General features: G+C 45.2%; 1 protein-coding gene across 1 annotated transcript in view; it reads left to right on the forward strand.

The window, feature by feature from the left end:
• Positions 1-24,326, forward strand: part of LOC138510530 (zinc finger protein 614-like) — a 183,706-nt gene that overhangs the window by 100,670 nt on the left and 58,710 nt on the right. The window contains exon 3 of the mRNA XM_069626254.1: positions 23,185-23,295. Within this exon, the coding sequence (XP_069482355.1) occupies positions 23,185-23,295 (111 nt within the window). The remainder of the gene's footprint in view (positions 1-23,184; positions 23,296-24,326) is intronic.

The following is a 24,326-nucleotide window of genomic DNA, read 5'->3' on the forward strand; positions in this document are numbered from 1 at the left end:
CAGAAGATTAACCCTCTGCGGAATATGGCCCCTCAAGTGCTGCCGTACTTATTGTTGCTGGCCAAGGCGGGGCTGGCACATGCCTCCATCAAAATCCCTCTGGTGGCCATTTCCTGCTACACCAGAACTCTGGGGCAGTCGTCGCTGTGGTCGCACCGCCTGGTTAAGGAGTTCTGAAAGGACTGTTCCGCTCGTTCCCGCCGGTGAAGGCTCCGGCCCCGGCGTGGGAACTCAACGTGGTGCTGACCAGGCTCATGGGGCCCTTATTCGTTCCTCTGCATTCGGCGCCGTTGAAATTCCTATCGTGGAAGACAGCGTTTCTTGTGGCCATCACCCCTGCACGACGAGTGGGAGAGATCCAGGCCCTCTCCTGTAAACCTCCACACCTGACATTCCACGAGACGAGGGTAGTGCTGAGGACGCACCCATCTTTCATGCCCAAGGTGCCGTCGGACTTCCATCTCAACAAGCCCTTGGTGTTACCTGTTTTCTTCTCGTCGCCTTTGTCGCCGGCTGAGAGGACTTGGCACTCGCTGGATGTGGCTAGAGCGCGAAGTTCTACGTGGACCGCACAGAGAGTTTTCGAAAGACGTCACAGCTGTTTGTGAACTTTGGACCCGTGGACCAAGGGAAGGCCCTCTCGAAGGCTTCCATTTCCAGATGGCTGTCCAGCTGCATCATGCACTGTCACCGGTTGGCAAAACGACCGTTGCCCGGCCGTCCGAGAGCCCATTCAACCAGAGCGATCGCTGCTACCACGGAGTTCCTGTCTGGTGTGCCCCTGCTGGACATCTGCAGGGCTGCTGCATGGAGGTCGACACACACCTTCACAAGATTCTACTGGGTCGACAGGGATTCCAGGGAGGAGTCCAGAGTCGACCAGGCAACCTGTTCTCTTGAAGGTGAGCCTGGGGAGGAGGTAAGAGATGCTTAATGTTAAGTTGTTGAAATGCTTAATGTTGAGCCTTGCCTGTGGTTGTGCATGTGTATACTGCTAGGAATTCTTGTATTCATGAGCATGTGAATCCATGCCAGACCCCATGCTGGAGAAGGAACAAGTTACTAACCTGTAACTGTTGTTCTCCAGCATGGGTCTGGCATGGATTCACATGCGAACCCTCCCTCCAACCCCTCTGCGACTCTTCTCTTGGTCCTACTGCCACTTTACGTGCTACCAAATCTCAAGATAGCTGCCAGAGGAGCAGCCTGGGTAGAGGACAGTCATTGGTTGGGGGCAGTATGACCCAGAGACCATTGAGACCATTGATTGGTTACTAGTAGAAATACAGTTCAGAAACGAAACTGAAACTGATTTTCTTCTTTACCGAGGATTACCAGCCTGACGACAGGGAATATTCATGAGCATGTGAATCCATGCCAGACCCATGCTGCAGAACAACAGTTACAGGGAAGTAACTGGTTCCTTATCATTTTTCTTTTTTACAAAACTTCACCATTAGAACCCGTGTAGAAATCTACACAGGTGTTAATTGGTGAGGAGGGAGCGGGGTAGTTAAGGGAAGGCAGAGCTGACTGCCCAGGCAGCTCGGAACGCAGGCTTGTGCCATACAGTACAGCCGCGTTTCCGAGCCACCTGATTGGCCAGCGCCGCCATTCACAGGGCTAATTTGCGATAATGACATGGAACATAAGAGGGGTGAAGGACACTCAGAAAGCCAGCCATCTCGGAGTACGTTAAAAAGCGCAAAATATACTTCCTATTGGGTACAAGACACACACATTTACGAGAAATGCAGCGTAAAGCTTGCGTCACCCTGGAGTAAATGCAGAGAATACTTATCGTACACATCTGGCTCAAGAGGGGTTGCAACATTTATCCACAAATCCATAGATTTCAAACTGCTGGCGAGTGAGTCCCTCCTAGGTGGCAGGCTGCTGTTGATCATGGGAGAGATTTGGGGTAGTAGAGTAGTTACCTTAAACATATACGCTCCCAACTAGGACAGTCCATTCATCTTTGAGGAGACTGCTTGTACTCTACAAATACGAGTGCCTGGTAATAAGGGCTGGGGGCTTTGATGATTATGGACCTAAGCATGGATAGGACATTCACTGGCACTAGACCGCGCAGGCCTGAATGGACATAGCACAATTTAACTCATATACAGACGCCGGGAGGCAGTGAAACTCGGCGAGTAGAGAATACACATGTTACTCTTCGGTGCACAATGCTTTCACACAAATAGATGTCATGGTGTCAAATCAGGGGCTAAGCTCAATTTGTTTTTTGCAAGATCTTCCGAGAATGATCTCGGACCACGCCCCAGGTGTGTTGGTATATAATCTGGGGCACTGGGGAATGCTGGCCAGGTGGTGGAAATGCAAGGGTGATGATCGAGGGTGGGTACAGGCAAGAGGTGGAGGTGGAGTTGTGTACAGAAAGTATTTTGAGAAAAATGAACAAGCGATGGAGAACACGTTTGTTCTATAGGAAGCATTTAAATGCTTCATTAAAGGCAGGTGTATATCACAGGAGGCGGGTGTGGGCTCAATCATATTAGGCATGAAATAGATAAATGTGAAAAGAGGATCTGATGACACCCAGATCCTCATACCCCTTTCGGGCAACTTTGTCGAAGATACGGCTCTAGTAAATAAGATATACCTCCTCGTTCAGGCATGGATGGCCTCACGTGGCCTCTGCCTCAATGACAATAAAACCGAGATCCTGATTTTGGGCGCTGACTCCAACCTCAAAAAACTCAGCGCCAGCTACGCTGCCTTTAACATTGATGGCAATGTTATCAAAGTAGTAACCGAGGTAAAAACATTAGGTTTTTACCTTGACTCCGCATTATCTCCCAAAAAACAAGTCAGTTCCATGGCTTCTTCTACAGCTTATACCTGTAAATTGATTAGAGCCTGCATACCCTATTTATCCAAAACTAACTGTATTACGCTAGCCAATGCTCTAATAATGTCCAAGCTTGATTATTGTAATGCCCTATATGCAGGCTCCAACAAAAATATCATAAACAAAATGCAAATACTGCAAAATAATGCCTTAAGAGCAGCTGTGAACATATCCCGTAGAGAGCATATTTCTAATACCAGGAAAGACCACCACTGGCTAGAAATTAGCTATAGAATACTCCTTAAAACGGTATCCCTTATCTTCAAAGGACTCATCAATGCTGCGCCTCCCTATATCTCCGTCGGACTGGCCAGAAGAACCTCTACTCACCACACTAGAGCCTCTAACCATCTTTCCCTAGAAAGTCCTAGATTTAGACTGTCTAAAGCTGGAGGAGCTAGCTTCCCAATCAAAGCTGCTACTGCCTGGAATGCACCTCCCACTGCCTTGAGAGAGGATCAGCCCTGCTCTAGATTTAGACGCAACCTTCTGATCTGGCTCTGTACTAAAGATACCTCATAAACCTCCACCCTCTACTGAACGCCACCCTCGGTTCCATGTTTATAATAATCTGTTATATAATTACCTGTATTCTATACTATCTACCCCCTTTCTCTTTCTTTGTATATTTTGTGTATATGCGTTTACATGTAATGTATGTATTGTAATAACCATTTGCTGCAACTAAGCTATAAATATTCATATAACTGTTGCGCCCTGCTACCCGACGGTTTGGTGCGCATTATTAAATAAACAAACAAATACGTGAAGCACCACAGAGATGGACAAGAGAACCTTCAGCAACTCCAGACACGTGTTTCGGCCTTGTCAGGCCTCAGTGAGGTGAAGCTGAACCTCTCTAAGGCACAGTGAGCCAGAGGTTCAGTAGAGGGGTTCCCATGCCCTTGTTTACTGGTACAAGGTAATTTAGCAGGCCTCTGGTACAAGGTAACTGAGCAGGATACTGGTACGAGGTAACTGAATCTATGTAACAAAAGCAGGCTGGAAACCTGGACTGGAAACGCATGAGCTATACAAACTGGAATGGAAACACATGACATATACTGGATTGGCAACAGATGTACTATACAAGGCATGACTTTGGAAGACAGGACTAGAACAAAGGGAAAGGTTCAAACAGAAGCAAGATAAACATAGACTGACTAATGGGGTAAAGCCTGGAAGTAAATAGACCTGAAAGCAAGGAAATGACAGAGAAGGGAGCGGAGGAGACTGACAGAAACAGCAGAAGTAACAGAGACGGAAATCTGCAGGGACACAGTACAGGGGCTGGGGCTGGGCGCTGCAGGAAATCGGGACAAGAAACATGGGTACATTTCTAAAGGGTGCAGCACAAAGGAAAGGAGCAAACACTGGCAGCAGGAAGAGGGTGCAGGACAGAGTATGGCAGCAGAAGAGCAGGGAAGAGTCAAGGCAAAGCACAAGGAAGATGTCAGCAAGGCAGGGAGAGATTCCAAATGGATCACAGCTGCACGAGGTTCAGAACGCAATGCAAGAACAAGGAAACTTGTGGGCATGGTAGTTTATAAGCCATGCTAGCAGCATGGAAAGCCAGGGTGGAGCTGCATGATTGAGCAGAACACAAGCAATCACAGGTGTGGTAAGTGAAAATCACTGGCATGGAGTTTGGGAGAGGATCCAGTGCTAACACCAGGATTTTTACTATGGCAACAAAGGCACAATAATAGCTGTGGCATTTTGAATGTTGCAGTTCATTGAAAGGAGTCTGTTTGCTTCCAGTCACAGTGAAACTAGTGTGCATGCAACTTCGATTCTAAAAGTTCCTCGGAAGGCCGCTGGCCTCGGCCCTGGCCTTGAAGGCCGCTGGCCTCAGCCCTGCAAGTAGGGAGAGTGGGGGGTGGTACATACTCTACACTCTTGGTATATAGGTACACCTTATACATTTCCTACACTTAACAGCCCGCTGCCTCAAGGTGCGTATGGAGGGTACCCCTTTTCAATTCTGCCCCAAGTGCAATCGCAAATACCTTTGAGTCGACAGGCACGCCACGTGCAATCTCTGCTTGCCGAGGGACCACCCCGAAGCGAACTGCAGAGCGTGTAGTAGGTTTAAACCTAAGACACTTAAGGACCGTTCGACGAAGCGTTGGGCCCACCACGCCAGGCAGGCGGCCATGGCAGCGGAGGGCGCCTTCAGCGATGGCAGCGACGCCGTACTTTCGGGCGGCGAGGGAATTACGGTGTCGAAAGACAGCCGAGCGCAGGTCCCCGACCTCGGAAGGTCGTCCGGCAGGGCGTCTATGGGGAAGACCCCCGGCGACACAAGCGCTTCACATACTACACACACTAAACACACAAAGTCCAACCGAGACTCGACGACGTCGAGTTCTCGGAAAGAGGCACAGACAGAACGGTCCGATTCGGTGTCCTCTGGGCGCTCTCGATCAAGATCGCCGCATGACTCCAGGCAATCATCCACTCTTGCCAAGAGTGCCTCGCTCCCTAGGCTAACAGAAGTTCGATCGTCGGAAGACGAAGACGACTTCCACCCCCGGGCTGCGCTCCAGGAGTCGGAGCCCGCAGTTAAAGCCAGCGAGGCCCCACGCTCGGAAGGACAGGGACACCTCTCCTGATCCTCGACGCCAGGCGTCGAAAAACTCTGGAGCCACTAAGGGACAGGGAAAACATTTTTCTACGCACGGGGAGGGGGGAGAACAGCAGAAGAAACTACCTGTGCATTCTTCCACACCTGTGAAACACTCCACCCCCCCTAAACAGACAGACAAGCCCAGGTCTGCTGATAGGTCCACAACCAGCAAAGCTACTCAAGAGAAATCCCATAGACTTGCTGAGAGAGTCATTCCCAGTTCCAAAAAATGGTCCAGTGAAGACCATAGATAGGGTCATGTCAAGAATGTCTTCTTTGGCTGATTTTTATGATAAAAATCCTGAACATTTCCTCTCGTATGATCCACAAGGGGCCACACCCTCAGGCTCTACTGATCCTATCCCCCTGAGTAAAAAGGCCCGGTTTGAAACTCCGATGAGGTCAGAACCCTTCGAGGTACAACCTTACGCAAGACCATACTCACAGTATCAAGGAGAGGCTTCCTTTTGTGAGGACCAAGAATTTGGTATGATAGAAGAGCAAACCGGCACGGGCTACTATGGGGATGATGAGGACCAGGAAGAGGAAGAGGATGACCCGGAAACATACAGAGTAGATTCCCCGGTAGAGAACGAAGCCCCGGTTACCGACTCCCCGGTCGATAACCAACCCCTCCTAAATGAGGTTCTCGCTCGCGCAGCAGAACATTTCCACATTGACGCCCACGGTGTACAGGAGGAAAGGGACTTCGCAGAAGAGTTAGTGGGAGAAAGGAGGCCTGTTGCCCAGACCATCCCTATCCTTAAATCCATTCAGCGGAGAATAGATCCGTCCCTGGTGAACCCAAACCTCACCAGAGCAGTCAATCCCAGGGTTGAAAAACTTTTCAGGGCGGCACAGTCTGACCCTCTCTATATAAGAGGACTTCTGAAGCCAGACTCCCTAGTTGTCACCAACACTCGTAAGAGGGCTGGGACACCCTTGTCTTCGTCAGAAGCTCCTCCCGACAAGGAGAGCAAAAAACTATACGGTTTCGGCAGGAAGGTAGCCTCAACGTCCGCCTATCAAGCAAGGATTGCTAACTCCACCACCCTGTTGGCCAGCTACAACTGCCGTCAGTGGGAAGAAGTCGCGGCACTCATAGCCTCTGCTCCAGAACCGTTAAAGGGCCAATTAGCTCGGATTTCCGCAGAGGGTAGAGCCGTGTCTGGTTGCATTTTGAAAGCAACCTTCGACGCCGCGGACAACGCAGGCAGATTGATAGCGGAGGGCACTGTTATCAAGAGACATGCGTGGTTACGGCAGTCTGGTTTTAAAGCAGAAACCCAGGCATCATTGTTGGACAAACCGGTGGAAACCGATCTGTTGTTTGGTAAGGCGGTCGAAGACGCACTTAAAAATGCCAAGGACGAATACGAGACACTCAAATCCCTTGGCCAGTTAACCAATAAACCCCCTAACCAGAGAGGGAATTGTAATTTTCATCGCCCACGCGGCCAAAATTCCCAGAGAGGATCTAACTATTCCCAGGGGCAGGGTACACAGTGGAACAACAACCAACAGTCTACCCAGGGTTACTGCAGAGGTAATAGGAGAGGTTGTGGTAAAGACAGAGGCAGCCCCAGCAAGGGAGGCGGCACGCCTCCCCCAAAGCAGTGACGCTCAGTTCAGGGTCCCTTCTCACGCAACCCCAGTAGGGGGACGCATTTCAAACTTCACCCAGGCTTGGGAAGGGATCACATCAGACAGATGGGTGCTGTCAACAGTATCCACAGGATATTGTATAGAGCTACTGCAGCGTCCCCGGAACCATCCTCCACGACAAAGAGTACACTCCTTAGAACATCAGAAGATTCTCCTCGAGGAGATCGCCATTCTTCTACAAAAGGACGCGATAGAACTCGTCCCGGGACACCAGGTAAACAAGGGTATTTATTCAACTTACTTCCTTGTACCAAAGAAAGACTTGACAATGCGCCCAGTATTGGATTTACGGCCTGCCAACAAGTATGTCAAGCCCCAAAAATCACGCTACAAGGGGTAATCCCCCCCCTAAAAAAGGGGGATTACATGGCAACCTTGGATATGAAAGATGTTTATTTTCATATTTCCATGTTCCCAGCGCACAGAAAGTACTTGCGCTTCAAGGTAAACAGTCGACACTACCAATTCAAGGTACTGCCCTTCGGGATAGCTTCAGCACCAAGGGTATTCACCAAGGTACTGGCGGTGGCGGCTGCACACCTACGCAGGGAGGCAATCCCAGTGTACCCTTATCTGGACGACTGGCTCATAACAGGGGAAACCCCAGGAATTTGCAGGACAAACATTCAAAGGACTATCGACTTCCTCCACAAGTTAGGCTTCTCAATCAACGAGAAGAAGTCAAGCCTGGTGCCAAGCACCTCAAAACAATTCCTAGGAGCAATCCTGGATACCCAGGAGGGGTTGACCTTTCCTTCAGAAGAAAGAATTCGGAATATACTACTGCAAATTCCGCATTATCAGTCCGGTCAACAAATAACGGTACGCAAAGCAATGCGTTTACTGGGCATGATGGCGTAATGTATTTACCTGGTCCCCCACGCGCGCCTGCGCATGCGTCCCATGCAGGAATGGTTGGCGAAACAGTGGTCTCAGGCAAGTGGTCAGTGGGACGATCTAGTGGTCGTTTCGCCAACACTGGTACAAAGCCTTCACTGGTGGACAAGCGAGAATCTCGCACAGGGGAAACCCTTTTACGATCCCGAAGTACAGGCAGTAGTCACTACAGATGCATGTCTGACGGGGTGGGGAGCTCACCATCTCCACCACACAGCTGAGGGTCTCTGGTCTCACTCAGTGGCCAAGAACCACATCAACCTGCTAGAGCTTCTGGCAGTATTCAGAGCGCTTCAGGCGTTCGAGCCCCACCTACTAAACCTGTCAGTGCAAATCCGGGCGGACAGCACTACAGCCATGTTCTACCTGAACAAGCAAGGAGGGACTCGCTCGCCAAATCTGTCCAAGCTTGCCCAGAAAATCTGGATATGGGCACTCAGACGGAACATCTTCCTGTCATCACAACATGTTCCAGGGGAGCTCAATTCCCTAGCGGATGCTCTGAGCAGAGACTCCCTCCCAGAGGAACACAAATGGGTTCTACACAGAGAGGTCGTAGAAGATATCTTCTCTCAGTGGGGTTGCCCCACTATAGACCTATTCGCCACAAGCGAAAACAGACAATGCCCAGGATTTGCATCCAGGTTCCCCCAACCAGACTCCCAGGGGAACGCCCTGTGGATCAACTGGTCAGGGATGTTTGCGTACGCTTTTCCACCAACTCTTCTCATCAGGAAAGTGGTGAACAAGATGAACAGAGAGTCGATGACGCTCGTCCTAGTTGCTCCCATGTGGGCAAGACAACCGTGGTTCCCACACCTACGCAGGATGGCGGTGTGCGAGCCCATCAAACTTCCAGCCTGGTACAACCTATTGTCCCAGCACCAAGGTCAAACAGTGCACCAGCAACCCAACTCAATGAACCTGGCAGCATGGCTCCTGAGGTCGTAGAGTTTGGACACCTCAATTTGCCACAGAGGTGTATGGACATCCTAAAGGAATCTAGGAAACCAAACACAAGGCACTTTGACAAGTGGAAGAGGTTCGTTATCTGGTGCCAGAGTAGACAAATCAACCCAGTTGATTGCACTCTTCCACTATTGTTACATACATGCTCCACCTGCTAGATGCAGGATTGGTTTTTAACTCACTGAAAGTACACCTGGCAGCCCTGTCGGCTTACACCACTTCCCATAGCAAGGTTTTGTGGTGGAAAGTACCAGTAGTTAAAGCCTTCATGGAAGGAGTAAAGAGACTTCACCCTCCTATTTCAAACCCACCGCCAGGGTGGGACCTTAATGTGGTGCTAGCCAAGCTCATGGGCCCCCCTTTCGAACCCATGCATAAGAGCAGTCTCAAACACCTGACTTATAAAACGGCTTTCTTAGTAGCTATTACTTCTATAAGAAGGGTCAGTGAAATTCAGGCTCTGTCAGTGCAGGATCCCTTCTTTACTGTCCATAAAGACAAACTGGTTTTACGCACACACCCTAGGTTCTCACCTAAATTTATATCAAAATTCCATGTAAACCAGTCCATCGAGCTTCCGGCTTTCTTCCAGAACCCGCAAAGCTCGGCTGAGGTGAAACTACACACCCTAGATGTGCGTAGGGCGGTCCTCTACTATGTAAATAAAACCAGACCGCTAAGAAAAACAGATCAACTGTTTGTCTCCGTAGCTACAGGCAGAGAGGGGGATCGCGTCTCTAAAGGTGCCATCTCGAAGTGGATTCTTAACTGTATCCAGCTGTGTTACTCACTCTCTGAAAAAACTCTGCCTTTCACGCCAAGGGCCCACTCTACTAGAGGCATTGGGGCCACTCTGGCTTTCATTGCAAATGTACCCCTTGACACCATTTGCAAAGCAGCTACTTGGAGCTCTATTCACACTTTTACTCAGCATTACTGCATTGACACCCATTCCAAGGCAGATACACAAGTGGGACAAGCGGTTCTAAGACACTTATTTGCTCATGACCCTTCTCACATCCCACCTCCTTCTGGTACTGCTCTCTAATCTATGCACAGCATGTGATCCAAGCAGATTCCACAAGCCTCAGAAGGGATACATTACTCACCGTAATCGGATTTCTGATGCTTGTATCTGCTTAGATTCACATGCAACCCACCCTTCCTCCCCTCCGAGAGAAGGCGCATGATTGCTTGTAGTCTTACCTTTCTGTCTATCTGCTTGGATTATCTGTACTCGCGCTACTCCTCATGCTACCTCATGTCAGAAAAAATACAATCTGAGGATCCTAGACGCGTGAGGGATCTTGGGTACAGTGGACGTCACACTAGGGGATAGTATTACTGGCACGCCCTGTGTCGACACCCATTTTCGAGTTTCGAAAAACAAACTGTAATACTCTGCAGCTTCCACTAGATGTCGGCCTATGCACAGCATGTGAATCTAAGCAGATACAAGCATCAGAAATACGATTACAGTGAGTAATGTATCATATATATATATAATATATATATAGTCTTGCTTTCAATATATATAAAATATGTCAAGCCAAAATGTTGAAAATCGACAACTTTGGATTCCAAAGCATCTACTAGTACGAACGGAAATCCTCCCAAGAAAATGAAATTCATTTTGTAGACAAGATGAGGATGCTCAGATTAGATGGCAGAAAAAAATCCCACAAAGTACACGGGAAGAGGCCGGGACAAACATCAGGGGTCAGGCGGAAGAAGAAAACAAGGAGGGGACAAAGGAACAAGCAGCTCAGAGTCAGATCAAGGTACAAGAACACGCTCCGGGAAGAAGAAGGCACAGTAAAGTCAAATAAACTTGATAAGAGCATCATCAACCTCTCGGATTACACACTCAACAAAGAACAAATGAAACTTCTCCAATACGGATTTAACCTCTGTCCTACAGCAAGTTATGATTACATGGAAACTAGAATAGACTTTTTCAAATACATGAGGAAGATCCGATTTAAAGAAATTCTTCATTTTGAACCCACCTAAAGAAAAACCTAAATCTAGTTTATCAGGTCGAACAGCAGTAGCTATTGAGGATCATGAGGTATTAATTGATCTTGCTGAACTGGAATCCACAAACAATCTTACAGACGTGGTCTCTGATATTACATAATCATCCTAAATAGAGAAGACTATGTGAAAGAAGCACAAAGACAACTTTGTGATAACAGCTGCTATGAAAAGCTTGAAGAGAATCCGTTGGAATCAATAAAAAAGAAAGTTGACTTATTTTTTGCGAAAATGGGAAGAATTGAATATCCTTGATGAAGACGACTCAAAGTACCTATACAACAAAACGCCTATCCTCCCCACGATCTACTTCCTACCCAAAATCCATAAAAACCCGACCTGTCCCCCAGGAAGACCTATTGTTACCCTAAATGGTGCCTCCTTGGAAAATATGTCGAAATATGTTGAATCTTGCTGTTAGCTTCATTGAAAACAAGACACGCGCAGGAGTTATGTCCAGCGGCCTCGACTTTTGAGCATTTCACAAGCTGCACGTTTACGCGGCAGACTTGTTTGCATTACAGCGTACCCGGAACACGGTTACGCCTAAATGGACTACTGCACTATTTAACTACAGTAGAGGACACTGTTGTTATAGTGAGTGGTTATTCACCACAAATAGTTGTTGAACGTGGGACAGGAATACGATTCATTGCTCCATTGGTTTACATGTTTTCCTTTGGCTTCTTGTTAAGATGCAATATCATTGGCATCTGTCTGTTCTTCGGGCTGCGTGATGAAAATCATTATTCTGTGTACCCTGCATGGATTAATCAAGATACGGAGATCTACAATCAAGTTTGAATCACCATTTTGGTGCAAGCACAGGTCTCAGTTGTTCAATTATAATGTTCTATTATGAACTGTATACATTAGCGTCTTTCCAATGGTAGATGCAATTCATTAGTGCGCCCTGATGAAGGCGACCATCAGTTCTTGTTTGAACTAGATATAGTATGTCATTGAAACTACAATCTTTTTGAGTATTAGGCACTCAGCGCTTTTCTGTCAGCACTTTTAGAAATGACTAACATATACTGTCAATGAATTGCATATGGATTCGAACAACATCTGTCAGTAAATGTTAGGTTACTTTTGCTTTTTGACAATTTTTGGATAATTTGTTTATATGGATATAGATTCAAATGTATTTTATGATGTTATGGTGTGAATGTAATGAATATTTGCATGCTATTATGATGGTTTTTGATGAATATTAAAATATGTTTTCAGTTTGTTTACCTGACTGAGCCTCTTCCCTCTCCACACCCTGAATCAATTGTGATTTATAATTCTCGTATTAACCCGTGCGACCCCCCTTCTTGTTCTTTCTGAAATATGTTGATCAAACATTGTTGCTTTTAGTCTTCACGTTACCATCATATTTACGTGACACGAAAGACTTTGAGTAAGATTGAAGGAATAACTTGGGGAAAAAGACTTTGTTTGCCACACTAGACGTAGTATCGCTCTATACCTCCATTGAACATAATGATGGAAAAAAGGCATGTAAATACTTCCTTGACAGTAGATCATTGAATTATCTGAGTCACAACCAAATGATCATGGAGCTGATAGATATATGCTTAACTAACAACATCTTTCTGTTCGACAATATATATTACAACCAAGTGCCAGGAACCGCGATGGGAACAAGCTTCGCACCACCATACGCGAACTTAACAATGGGTTGGTGGGAAAAATTCATTGTTTGGACAGATGCCAACACCGAGCATACTGACCGGGTAGTCCTCTGGCTACGGTTTATTGACGATCGCTTTATCCTATGGAACGGGAAAGAAAAGGAATGGCTCGACTTTGTAAACATGTTAAACATAAACAATTTGAATCTCAAATTTACTGAGACCCACATTTGTGAATCCTTAATCTTTTTAGATGTATTGATGAAAACAGATCAAAACGAAATTAGTACTGAGCTATACCGAAAACCATAAGCTCAGTGTAATGCTCACCTGGCTCCCACGGAGGCGCTGGTCTAGTCTGGGTTGCTGTGGCCTCTTCAAGCGTGATGCGCAGAACTCGGACCACTGATTGAACAGGACCCCCAAATCTTGCTTGTCTGGCCTGTAGGAATATCCTTCTGCAGATGAGAAAGGGGATTAACTGTCTGCAGAATAGTGTGCTTGCTCCCCCTTTTCCCCCTTCGTTCTTCTCTGACTTCCTCCAAAACCCCTGGTTTAAGCTCAACTTATGGTTTGGAAGGATGAACTCTCCATCCTGCTTCTGGTGCAGGGGCGCGCGTTCGTCCAGTTACTTCACTGGTTTTCAGAATGGCGCTGGCAAAATCCACTTGACTTTTCTGAGCGATACGCCGTAAGTATGAAGATTCAAAAGTTCAAGTGTGAGCCTCTTTTTATGTTGTCTTCCTAACCTGTGATCTGTCCTTTATTTCAGGTGCAGAACGAAGGCGATGCGTTCAGGGGTTAAATTGCCGATGGTAAAATCAAGTGAGTTAGTGATGAGGGCGACCTCTCTAAATGTCTTTATAATTCCCCAGTAATGTCTTTTGTCCTTTCCCCATAAGGGCCGGGATGCGGTACCTGCCAACGAAGCGGCGCCGACCCGAAATGTGGAATGGGTCACCAAGAAAAGCCGGTAAGTATAATGGCTGAAAATTCGGCTTTCCTCCTGTGTTCCCTCTGCTCACCTTTTGTCTCTTCTTCTCTTCCCTAGGTGCAGAGATGTGGCGACCGGTGCTGACAGCCGCGCTGGAGCCGGGAGATGTCTCGAGGACAGGTGAGTGAAGCGCGGCGCTGCAGCGAGCAACGCAATGCTTTTAAATGGAAGTCTTTCTTCAAGAATGCTGGCGTGAAGATTCCGGATGCAGGTAAGAAGTTTGAATAAGTTCTTGGTTTTCACCTTTCTCTTCTCTTCTTTCCTTACAGGTGTTCCAGGTTCGAGGCGGGCGTGGCTGGCGTCCAGGTGCAGGAGCAGACACGGTGAGAGTTCAGCTGCTGGGATGCAGAACAACGCGAAGCACGTGTGGCTGTCCGGGCGTGGCTTAAATAGCCTTGGAAGAAGTCCTAGGTAAGTATTCTTCCACAGCCCCACCCAAGTACCAAAATAGTCCCTTCAGTAAAATAGTCCCTCCTAAGCCTCATTTGGCTTGGGTCTTCGTGCAGCATGGTCTGCATAAGGTGAGTATGCAGCATGGTCTGCACCAGGTAAGTGCACCCAACACTTTCCTTTATGAGCCTGGCGCCTATGGCGCCAGGACTGATGTCCAACATGAGTCTGGCGCCAAAGGCGCCAGGACAGAGTCCAAAGAGCCCCTATAAGGGGCAGCTGGGCTTTTACCCGGGGGCACGATGCCTGCTCCCGGGGGTGCTGGGCCTGGCCTGGTGCTCCGGGGGTAGGCTTCATGACACTCAGACATTCCATTGTTTGTGAGCAGTAACCACCCAACGCCATTAAAATGGAGTATACCATACAGGGAGTTCGTTAGGATTCGTCGGAACTGTAGTAAAATAGATTGTTTTGATAGAGAATGCAAGATCACAGCTCGAAATTATGACAAACAAAATATCCAAAGGCAATTATAGAAAGCGCTTACTCTAAAGCACGGAATTTAGATCACACAGCACTACTATCAAACAATCGAATGTCTGAAAAAACAATGGAACCAGACGACGTAAGATGACATGAGACTGATCCTCACGTATGGTTCCCATGCAAATACAATAAGAAAAATATTGCACAAACACTGGTATGTTCTAAAATCTGATGAACCCTTATTACCGTTCTTAGGGGAACGAATCAATATAACGTACAGAAAATGAGTCTCCCTCAAAGATGTGTTGGTTAGTAGCTTTATGCCCTCCAAATCCGGAATCCATGTTGTCACAACGTGGTTGAGCATGAAGAACACAGGTTTTACAAAGTGTACTAAATGCAAAGCATGCCAATATGCCCTGACCAAAACTAACTTTGTGCATCCCATGTTAGGCCACAGTTTAGAAGTAAAAACAAAGATCACCTGCAACACTGAATTTGGTATGTACTACTATGTTCGTGCAATCTGTGGTATGTAGGAAGCCCCATTGGCAAGTTGAAACTAAGAATTCTGCAGCACATGCATGCCATTAAGAATGTAGATGCTTCCTATCCCATGGCAGTACATTTCAGAGACATACACCAGAGCAAATTGGGCATCTACAGATTTTTTGGAGTACACCATAGTAAATCCAACCCACGTGGAGGAAACCGAGAACTGGAACTACGCCAGATGGAGACAAGGTTTACCCTAGATTTCCAAACAAAAAAACCAGGAAGACATAACCTAGATGAAGAATTATGTAAATTTCTAGGAACATAAACTTCTTTGACCTTGCAGCTCCCAAAAAACCAAAGAGAAAATCAGTGACAAAAATCCTTTGCTAAGCTTTGATAATTGAGTTTGCTTTAACTTTTAACCTTTATTTTTTGTAGATAATTATGTGTGTTGATATTGCATGAAATACTGAGAATTACACAGTCTTCTAGTTCCCCCATTTCATAATTTATAAGGTGCAAGGCCCTTTTTCCCTCTCTCTGTACATTCTCCAACCCTAGTTCTATGTTGAATATTGAATACTGGCTGCAAGAAAAATGCATGTTTACAGCACTAATCACTTTAGCGTATCGATTCCCCTGACATAGAGGAAAGCTAATTACCAAAGAAGCCATTGGTCAAAATGCATGGACAATTTGAAAGGAATAATAGCAAAAGGGATGCCTAAGACATTTATAGAGCACTTTGCACTTTAGCATTTTTTAATGTTTCTAGCATAAAGTAAGCGAATTGATTGAGAGTCATGTTTACAGCACTATGCACTTTAGCACCCCAACTTCAAATGCCCAAAGGGCTTTGTTCCCCTATGCATACATTTGATAAATGGGATAGAAACACATACTAATTGATGGCAGCTAAGTATGTCCGTACGGTGTCAGTGTTAAATTACATTTTTCAACTGGAATCTAGGGACTTTGCAAAATAAAAGGCAAACGTGCGTAAGTTCATAGTAAACAAGAATTGTCTCATGCACTAAGCCTCAGAGCTGTAAAAAAACTTTGATTGCATGGTTTTTATTAAGAAATTTTGGATTAACTAAATTGGGAATTATTCCCCGATCCGCCTCATGCACAAAGAGTTTTAGAACTTTTAAGAATTTTTTAACCTTCTAAGAATTGTTTATTGATCGATTTGGTAAAATACTTGTGATCTTTGCTTTTGCCTTTGTTTGCACTGTGAGGTTAGATGGAGTTGGAGAGAGAAAAAGTTCACTCCAAAATGTCTGCCTGCATTGACCTACTCAACCTGCAGGTATCTGGATGGGTAGAAAGTGTGGAAGGACAAGCTTTTTGGGTAGAACCATAGAGTGTCCATCTGTATTTAAAATTACTGTGCAAGTCATGCATTTCTTATGTGATCAAGCAACGGGAGCGTTGCGAAACGTGTCGTGTGATGCCAAAATAAAGCTGGATATGCAATTAATACATTGGCTGATGATGGATTGATTTATTGCGAGGAGATATATGCTGACGTCCTGACCACCCCACGAGTGCTGTCCCTCTGTGGAGAAGTAACATGGTCTAATGCAACAAAACCCTTGAGTTTTGGCAAGTATTGGAGACACTGTTACACCTTAGCCTGTCCCCAGTTATGCAGCTCATGAGCTCACTGATGACCTCATTGATGGCATCACAGAAAATCAAGAGCATACCAATGATGAGCCATGGCCTGTTGTCTAAGGCCATGCCTTGGGCCCCGCTGGACCACCCATAGTAGCCACTGACAATGCCCAGTTATATTTTACTCCCATAGTGGATCCGTGGCCAATTCCATGGCATGTGGCTATGACCACTGTTTGCACTTTCCACCAAGCCACCCAAAATAGCTGCTAGGCTGTATCTTCATAATGGGTCCAGGGGTACATTACATTTGTGCTAGCAGGCACAACACATACATCTAAACAATATGTTTGTCATAGGTCTTGAAGAAGACCAAAATAATTGTTTACTCTGACTAGTAGCTCCCCGTGATATACAGGTGATGCCATTGATGTGCTCTAGTTTCCCGTAATGCCTGTGATGATATAATAAGTGATGCCATCTGTGATGTAATTTGTGTTCTATGGGCTGCGCGATGGTGAGGCTCAGAGTTAAGGTGTTGTAGCTTTGAACACTTTCAAGATTCTTGTTCCGTTAAACCATCACCTCTGTCACTTTCACTAAAGTAGTTTCACTGAACTTAAAAGGTTGTGTTATACTATATCTCGAACACCTACAGTAATAATGTTTTGTCATATTCAATATATTTCTAATCTAAGGTATGGAATTTTTCCCCATTGTGGCCAGTGTTCCCTTTCTGACACTGAAGAAACTGAACAAGGATGTGTGTGATATTTGGTGTTTTAGCACATATTTTGATTTTTGTGACCTCGCCATATATTCTCGCTAGAATGCAAAAAAGTGTCCAAGGTCTTATTCCAGTGACACAGTTCAAAAAAAATTCTCGCTAGAACATTGCCATCCTGCAAAAAGACACAAACCAATGAAAATAAATATTATTAGCCTACCATAAACTCTGTAACTTCCCAATTGCTATTGTTTCGACCTCCACACATCCATCCTTAAGCTAAAGATCCGCTTTGCCCACTAGTATCATCATTTTCAGAACATTGTAATTTTTCATTTGCATCATTTCTGAAAAGCCTCAGTTGCTGCAATGAGCCATGGGAAATCTATAAAAGATGTTTGTGCCGGGGCACCATATTTTCTGCCAAATTTAAATAAAACGACTGGACAGATTTGCACCAAATCACCAAATGGCAACACTGCTCCACTTTAAAAAAAAAACTTTATTTAAAAACACTTGGTATCAAATGAAACCATACAAAAACAGTACATAATAATTTGAGTCTTCCTGCTCCATTGGAGTGACATTGTGCAAAATCGGCATCTGAGTCCTCAGCAAAGATCTTCTTCCTGACCCCTGAGATTGACAGTCAGACCATATGTCCGTGGGTCTGCTAATGGAATGCACCGATGTGGCGTGAACTTCTTCTGTATCTTTAGCCCGTACTAAATCATTTTGCCATTCATTGACTGTTGGTGGTGCGATGTCCATTTCAACAGAATGAGTCTTCTTGCTAGCAATAGCCCCAAGTTTAAAAACCTATGTTTCTCCTCAGTCATTTTACCAATGTATCCGAATGCACAAACTAACAGAGAATTCTATCTGTTGACTAATGACCTCAAGTAAACCATGGTTCTCCCACTTCCAATAATCCCACAGCTTGGGGCAAGTGTACAACCTATGTAGCAAACCCTCCAGCATATCTGCATTGAAAAGTCGGATTTTAGTTGGTGGGTAATGCAACCTATTAACCTTGACTTGTATACCCTGAAACCTAGAATTATCCGAGATTTTCTTATTTAAGTTACAAATCCTTAACAATTGTTTTTCTGTGAGCTGTATATGGCAATCTCGTTCCCACTTCATTTTATTGTCCGGGCCTTTAATTCGAATTCCACCCATTATGCGCTTATACAAAACCGACACACTTTTAGCCCTTCTTCAGGCTACAGCCTCATGTATATGCAACACCCCTGGATTAATCTGAGGACATCTTGCTTTGAAAGCAGAACTCATTCAGCAAAAATACATTAATTGAAGAGGAGTACACCTTAATCTCTTCCCAATTGACAAACCTCCCCTGTCTATACAGATCTCCCATCCTGTGTATGCCTACTGCCTTCCAGCTCTTTTCTATTGAAGTCTAAGGTTGACGCCAATGCAGTATTTTCCAAAGTGCTGCACTCCTTTCATATGGGAACTCTACACCCTGCATCCGGAGCAATGTTTTCCATCCTATTCCCGTTGCCTCCACTGGGTATAACGGTCCCCCTGATGTGTATTTGCCCCTGTATATGAGAGATCGCAACAGAGTCTCCCCGCTGCACTATTTTCCAAATGTATATGTGGCGGAGCACCCACTAGCTCCTCCCAGTACATTGTGTATAGACCCTGTGCCGCTAGACAATATACCTCTTAGTGTGGAGCCATGATTCCACCTTCCTCCCAAGGGAGAGTTAATGATGACCAACTTTGCCTGGCCATTCATTTACCATATGAAAGAAATACTCATTGGTTGTAACTCTCTGAATATAGCCTGCCCGGGCCATGCTGGTATATTATTGAACAAATACAACATCTTTGGTAAAACAATAATTTTGAGCAAAGATAGCCTGCCCATCAATGACATTGGAATCTTAACCCATTTATTTAACTTGGACCGCAATTGTGTAATGTATTGGTGTAATTCAAATGTACCAACTCTGACAATGATCTTGTTATGACTATACCCAAGTATTTCATGGAAGCCGCTGCCACTTTCATCCCATGTGTTTTAGCAGGCGTCAAGGTAGCATCAGTAAGGGGGGGGACACCTCTGGTTTATCCCTATTGAGATGTACTTCCAGAAATCCTCTACAACTCTGATGATGTCAGACACGTTTTCAGAAGGATTACTAATATAAAATAATACATTGACTTTAATCTCATTAAATGCGGACGAAGGACCTCCCAATCTGAAGCCACTTTTTGCATAGCAATCTCTCGGTTTATCTGCAAGTGGTTCAAAGACAAGTGCGAATAAAAGCAGCTATATTGGGCATCCTTGCCTCGTGCCACCTTCAAGTTTTATGACAGATGATACATTTCCATTTGTATTGACCCTAGCAATGGGGCCATGTTAAGGAGAATTCTCATTTCTGTGCTAATTCCCTTCAACCTTGGAGACCCCCAGCTGTTTTGCTGGACTTTAGGACCTTTTGACTTTAACACTGGAGTGAGTGAAACCTTTTGTTTACGCTCGTGTTTTGATCTGATTTGGATTATGTTTCCTTTGTTTTTGGAATCTGGCAAACTCTGTAGGCATCTACTTTTTGTATGGTGACACACAGCACCTTCAGTGCAGTGTCACAGAGTAATCCTTTAGTTTTCTCATAAGGTTTAAATACCTTTTCCTGTGTGAACTACTGTTGCCAAGAATAGTAAAGTGAAATTGACTTTACTTACCTTTTTTCTTTGTAGGTCCAGCACACCCCATCTTATGTGGAGTGCCGGGTATGGGGTTACCTAGTAGCCCCTTATATCCTACCTACTAATGTAAAATGTTTATGTTAACCCTCATTACTTTAAATGGCTGGTGGCAGTGGTTTAATTTTCCTACCCTTGTGCTTTATTACCGCAGGCTGAATCCTCGGCTGCAGTATAGCACCCATGGGTGACCATTTTGTCAAAATGACAGTCTTTCATGTTTGTGAGGTCTTGCTTGGGCTTTACTTGGTGCGCCAAGCCAGTTTTGAGCCCTTTGTTAATTTTGCCTTTGGCGGGCTTCAGTGTGTCTAGAAGGGCAGGAAGTGAGGGAGGTTCCCGAAACGCCCCTGTCCTTTGTCTCTAGGAATGCCTGAATGCACCCAGACCTGCTGTTTGAGTGACAGCCTAGGCTGTGCATGATTGGGAGCAACCTGCTTAAAAGGCAAGGGTTTTTGGACTAGAGGCAGAGTCGACCACTGGGAAGAATACCCAACGAAGAAACCGTGAACGAAGCTTGCTGCATCCTCCTGGACCTTTGAATTGCCCAGTGAAGCCCTGCTGCTGTGTTGAAACTCCTTTTTCTGATTGACAATAGATGCTCCGTAAGGGACGACTTCTTCCCTTGGGTTAGTGGGACCAACTAACCCCGAGACGAATTCCACTGGACCACATTCCCCCACTGACTGTACTGCTTTGCTGCTGCAGGAACCGAATGCCAGGGGTCGAGAAATCCGTAGTAGAGTGCAACGTCTACAATCCGGCCAGAAGCTCCCGAGTCTCCTTAGGACACTCCAGCAGCAGGACAACCAGAGTTTGAGTCCCCTCACCAAAGTGCAGGACCTAAGGAGTGAAGGAAGCCCAACTGGTATCCAGAATCTGCGGTGGTGCTGTTTACCGAGCGCTAAAAACACAAAGTGCCGCTGATCCGAAAAGAGGCCGTGGGTGCCGCCAACCTCCAAATTGCTCCTGCAGGAGTCCTCCAGATGTCCTCCCCCTTGTCCCCACGACTGAGGCTCAGGAACCCTAGATCGGCATCGCTGCAACAGGACAGAAGCCAGCTGGACCACTCTTCTTCAAACCAGAGGTACTGTTCAGACTTGGGGTACTTACTCCAGTGTCTTTTGCTCTTCTCAGTTGAGACTTGCAGTAGCTACTTTTGTCAGAGTTGATTTCAGCTCTTCCCTCCACAAGTGTAACAGCTTGTGACCCTACAGTGATTTTCTACAAAAACTCACTACTTTTTAACTACAAAGTGCCTCAGCTCCATAGACTGTGCTCCAATTGACTTTGGCTGTCCTGGCTCCCTTCAGGCTATTCTAGTCCATTGACTTTGATATTTTCTGTCCGTCAGAGGTGATAACTTGATTTTAGACTCTTATTGCTGGGAAAGGTTTTGTCTAGACTTCATAGGAAGATTTAAGTATACTCGCATGTCCCGAGAACCTGTTTAACCTTATTCCTTCCTTTACCCTTTCCTTTCTGCAAACTCGGAATCTGCAAAGTGTACTAGTGATATATAAATTCTACTACTGTCCTTGTGAATGAAATCGCCTCTGGGTGTAGAAATCACCTCTGGGTGTAGGAAGTGTGTAAAGTGCATCTATAAAGAGTATTTACTAAAATTATGCTGAATCTGGAAAAGTATTGTAACGTTATTTGATTGTTACCTATATTGCCCTTTTTGTAGAATGCTTATTTAAAAACTGATTTTAAATAATTATTTATAACTGAAACCTTGAGTATAAGTGTTACTTGAATACTTCATTGCTACAGCTATACAGCTCACATTTACCCCTCTTGAATGTACCCCTCTTGAGATGAGCCTGGCTGCTCCGTTACACTACCAACTTGTGTAGTACAGGCCTATACCAAAAGGACAAGTGTTATGTAGTCTCACACAGTGTTACTGCATAATTCTTGCCTAACGGGCCATATATAATAATATAACCCACTATTGAAATCGGCAGCCAAACCCATAATTCTCAAGTATTTGAAATAGAAACGGGTCAATGCACCTTGTCAAATGCCTTGTGCATGTCCAACGATGTAGCAACTGCTCATGATTCTGGATTAACTAGATCCATAACATTGTACAACCTTTGTAAATTTACAGCCGTGGCCCTACCGGGAATAAACCCTGATTGATCCTTATGTATTAAGTGTTGAGTCATCAATGGTTATAGCCTGTTCGTGACAACCTTTGTGAAAAAGTTGATTTCCACATTAATTAAAGACCGCGGATCATACGAGTCACAGTGACTAGGTATTTTAACTTTTTTCAATAACAGCGTTATTACCGCCTCCCGGAGCGACTCTGGTAATTGTCCCTTGCCCAATTCTTCCTCCTATAATTGCAGCAAATATGGGATCAAAGTGGTATGGAACTCTTTATAGAACTCTGCGACCAATCCAGCAAAACCCAGAGCTTTTCCATTTGGTACCCCCAGAATTGCCTCTCTGGTCTCCTTTGAGGTAATTGGCAGTTTAATGACCTCTGCATCCCCATAGGTCAGTATTGTTCTAAGGTAAGCGTCAATCTCGTCCCTTATTGCCTCACCTTCTGGCTGATGTAGTTCAGCATAGAAAGTTCGGAACCCATCATTAATGTCCTCTTCTGTGCAAGATCGCTCCCCTGATTCAGCATCATTGTAACTGCTTTAGTTGTAGTCTTTAGGCCTGATAGTTGAAAAGGCAGATGTTTAAACTTGCCCCATGCTCCTTATTTGCCTCAAAATTCATGTCCCAGTCAGGCATACAGCATCTCCTAAATTGGCTCCCAAGCACGCGCATTGCATCCTTACAAATGGGAACCATCCAATTACAGGATTTAATGTCACATGTAATTTTAACATTGAAACCAACTGCAGGTAGGTTTTCCACATCCGTACAATGAAGAGTAAGCATAAGGACTTACTGCTTTTCTGTCTGCATCTAAAATTAACCTTGTTCTTAGCATGATTCAACAACCGTAATATTCATTATCACTGTCTATTTTATTTTTTACAACAGGACCTGTTATAGCAACCGCTGTTTTCTCATTAAGTGTTACAGAAAAGGAAGAGCTGCATCTTATGGGCAACAGGATCTCGGAGAGAAGGCATGCTGCCAACAATTTCTCGGGTGAGTGAATAGAAGAAATGTGCTTCAATGGCAAATATTTTCAAAGAATTATTTGCCCCAAGTGTCATCACAATTATCTGCAGGCACATTCATTTATAGACCTATAACAAGCAAAGACACACATGACAATTGACATTTGCATACCTTTCAAAGGGTATTTGGAGCACATGTAAATTTCAGTACTACGAAGTGACCGCAACGGCAGTAGTAACTCTGTATGAAAAGCAATGGATTACTCTTTAACAGAAACTCAGTGTTTAGAACAGTAATCTGAAAAGTTGGTATGTTCTTCTTCACTTACATCTTTGGGCTGTAGTACTAAATAAAATCTTTGGGGCTGTTGCTTGCATTCTGCTGACAGAATACAGAAATGTGAGTTGCTCATCTGGGGATTCTGGCTCGCTCCAGCATCAATCCTGACTGGGCAGGGGATAGCTGTACAATGTAGGTTTCATTCCAAAAATGTTAGAGCTTTAGAGAAAAGTAAGCACATTTTTAGCCTGACCCCTAACGTCATCCGTAGAGGGTTTATGGCTGGCGGTTTCAGTAGTTGTCCTTGGTAGAACTGGCAGGGGCTCAGAATGCTCCACCAACTTCGCTGTCATTGCCCAGAAGTGATTAGTATATGTGAAGTTGGTAGGCTAGTCTTCATTTGATAGTATTTTAGGACAAACATTTCACATCCATACAATGGCATTGAAGTGTAGATCACTGCGCCTAAAATAACTCGCCTATATTTGCCAGTGCCAAGGAACGTGAGATAGAAGATCAATAGTAAAGGAATAACCTTTACTATGGAACTGTGCCTCTATTTTAGATGGCCACCATTACACATCTAGTACCCGAGTCACTGTTGCCAGAATGTCTAAATGGCAAAACCAGACACTGAGGCAATTGAATCAACTTGTCACGGTTTCTGAACAAATTTAATATGCAGAATGATGTAAAATAAAGTCCAGCGTTTGTGTTTTCACTTGAAATCACCTGACTATATTAAAAAGCCAAACTGGCAATTATTTAATTTAAGAAGG

This window comes from Ambystoma mexicanum, chromosome 6p, assembly GCF_040938575.1.
Source record: "Ambystoma mexicanum isolate Mex_15411 chromosome 6p, UKY_AmexF1_1, whole genome shotgun sequence".
Lineage (NCBI taxonomy): Eukaryota > Metazoa > Chordata > Amphibia > Caudata > Ambystomatidae > Ambystoma > Ambystoma mexicanum.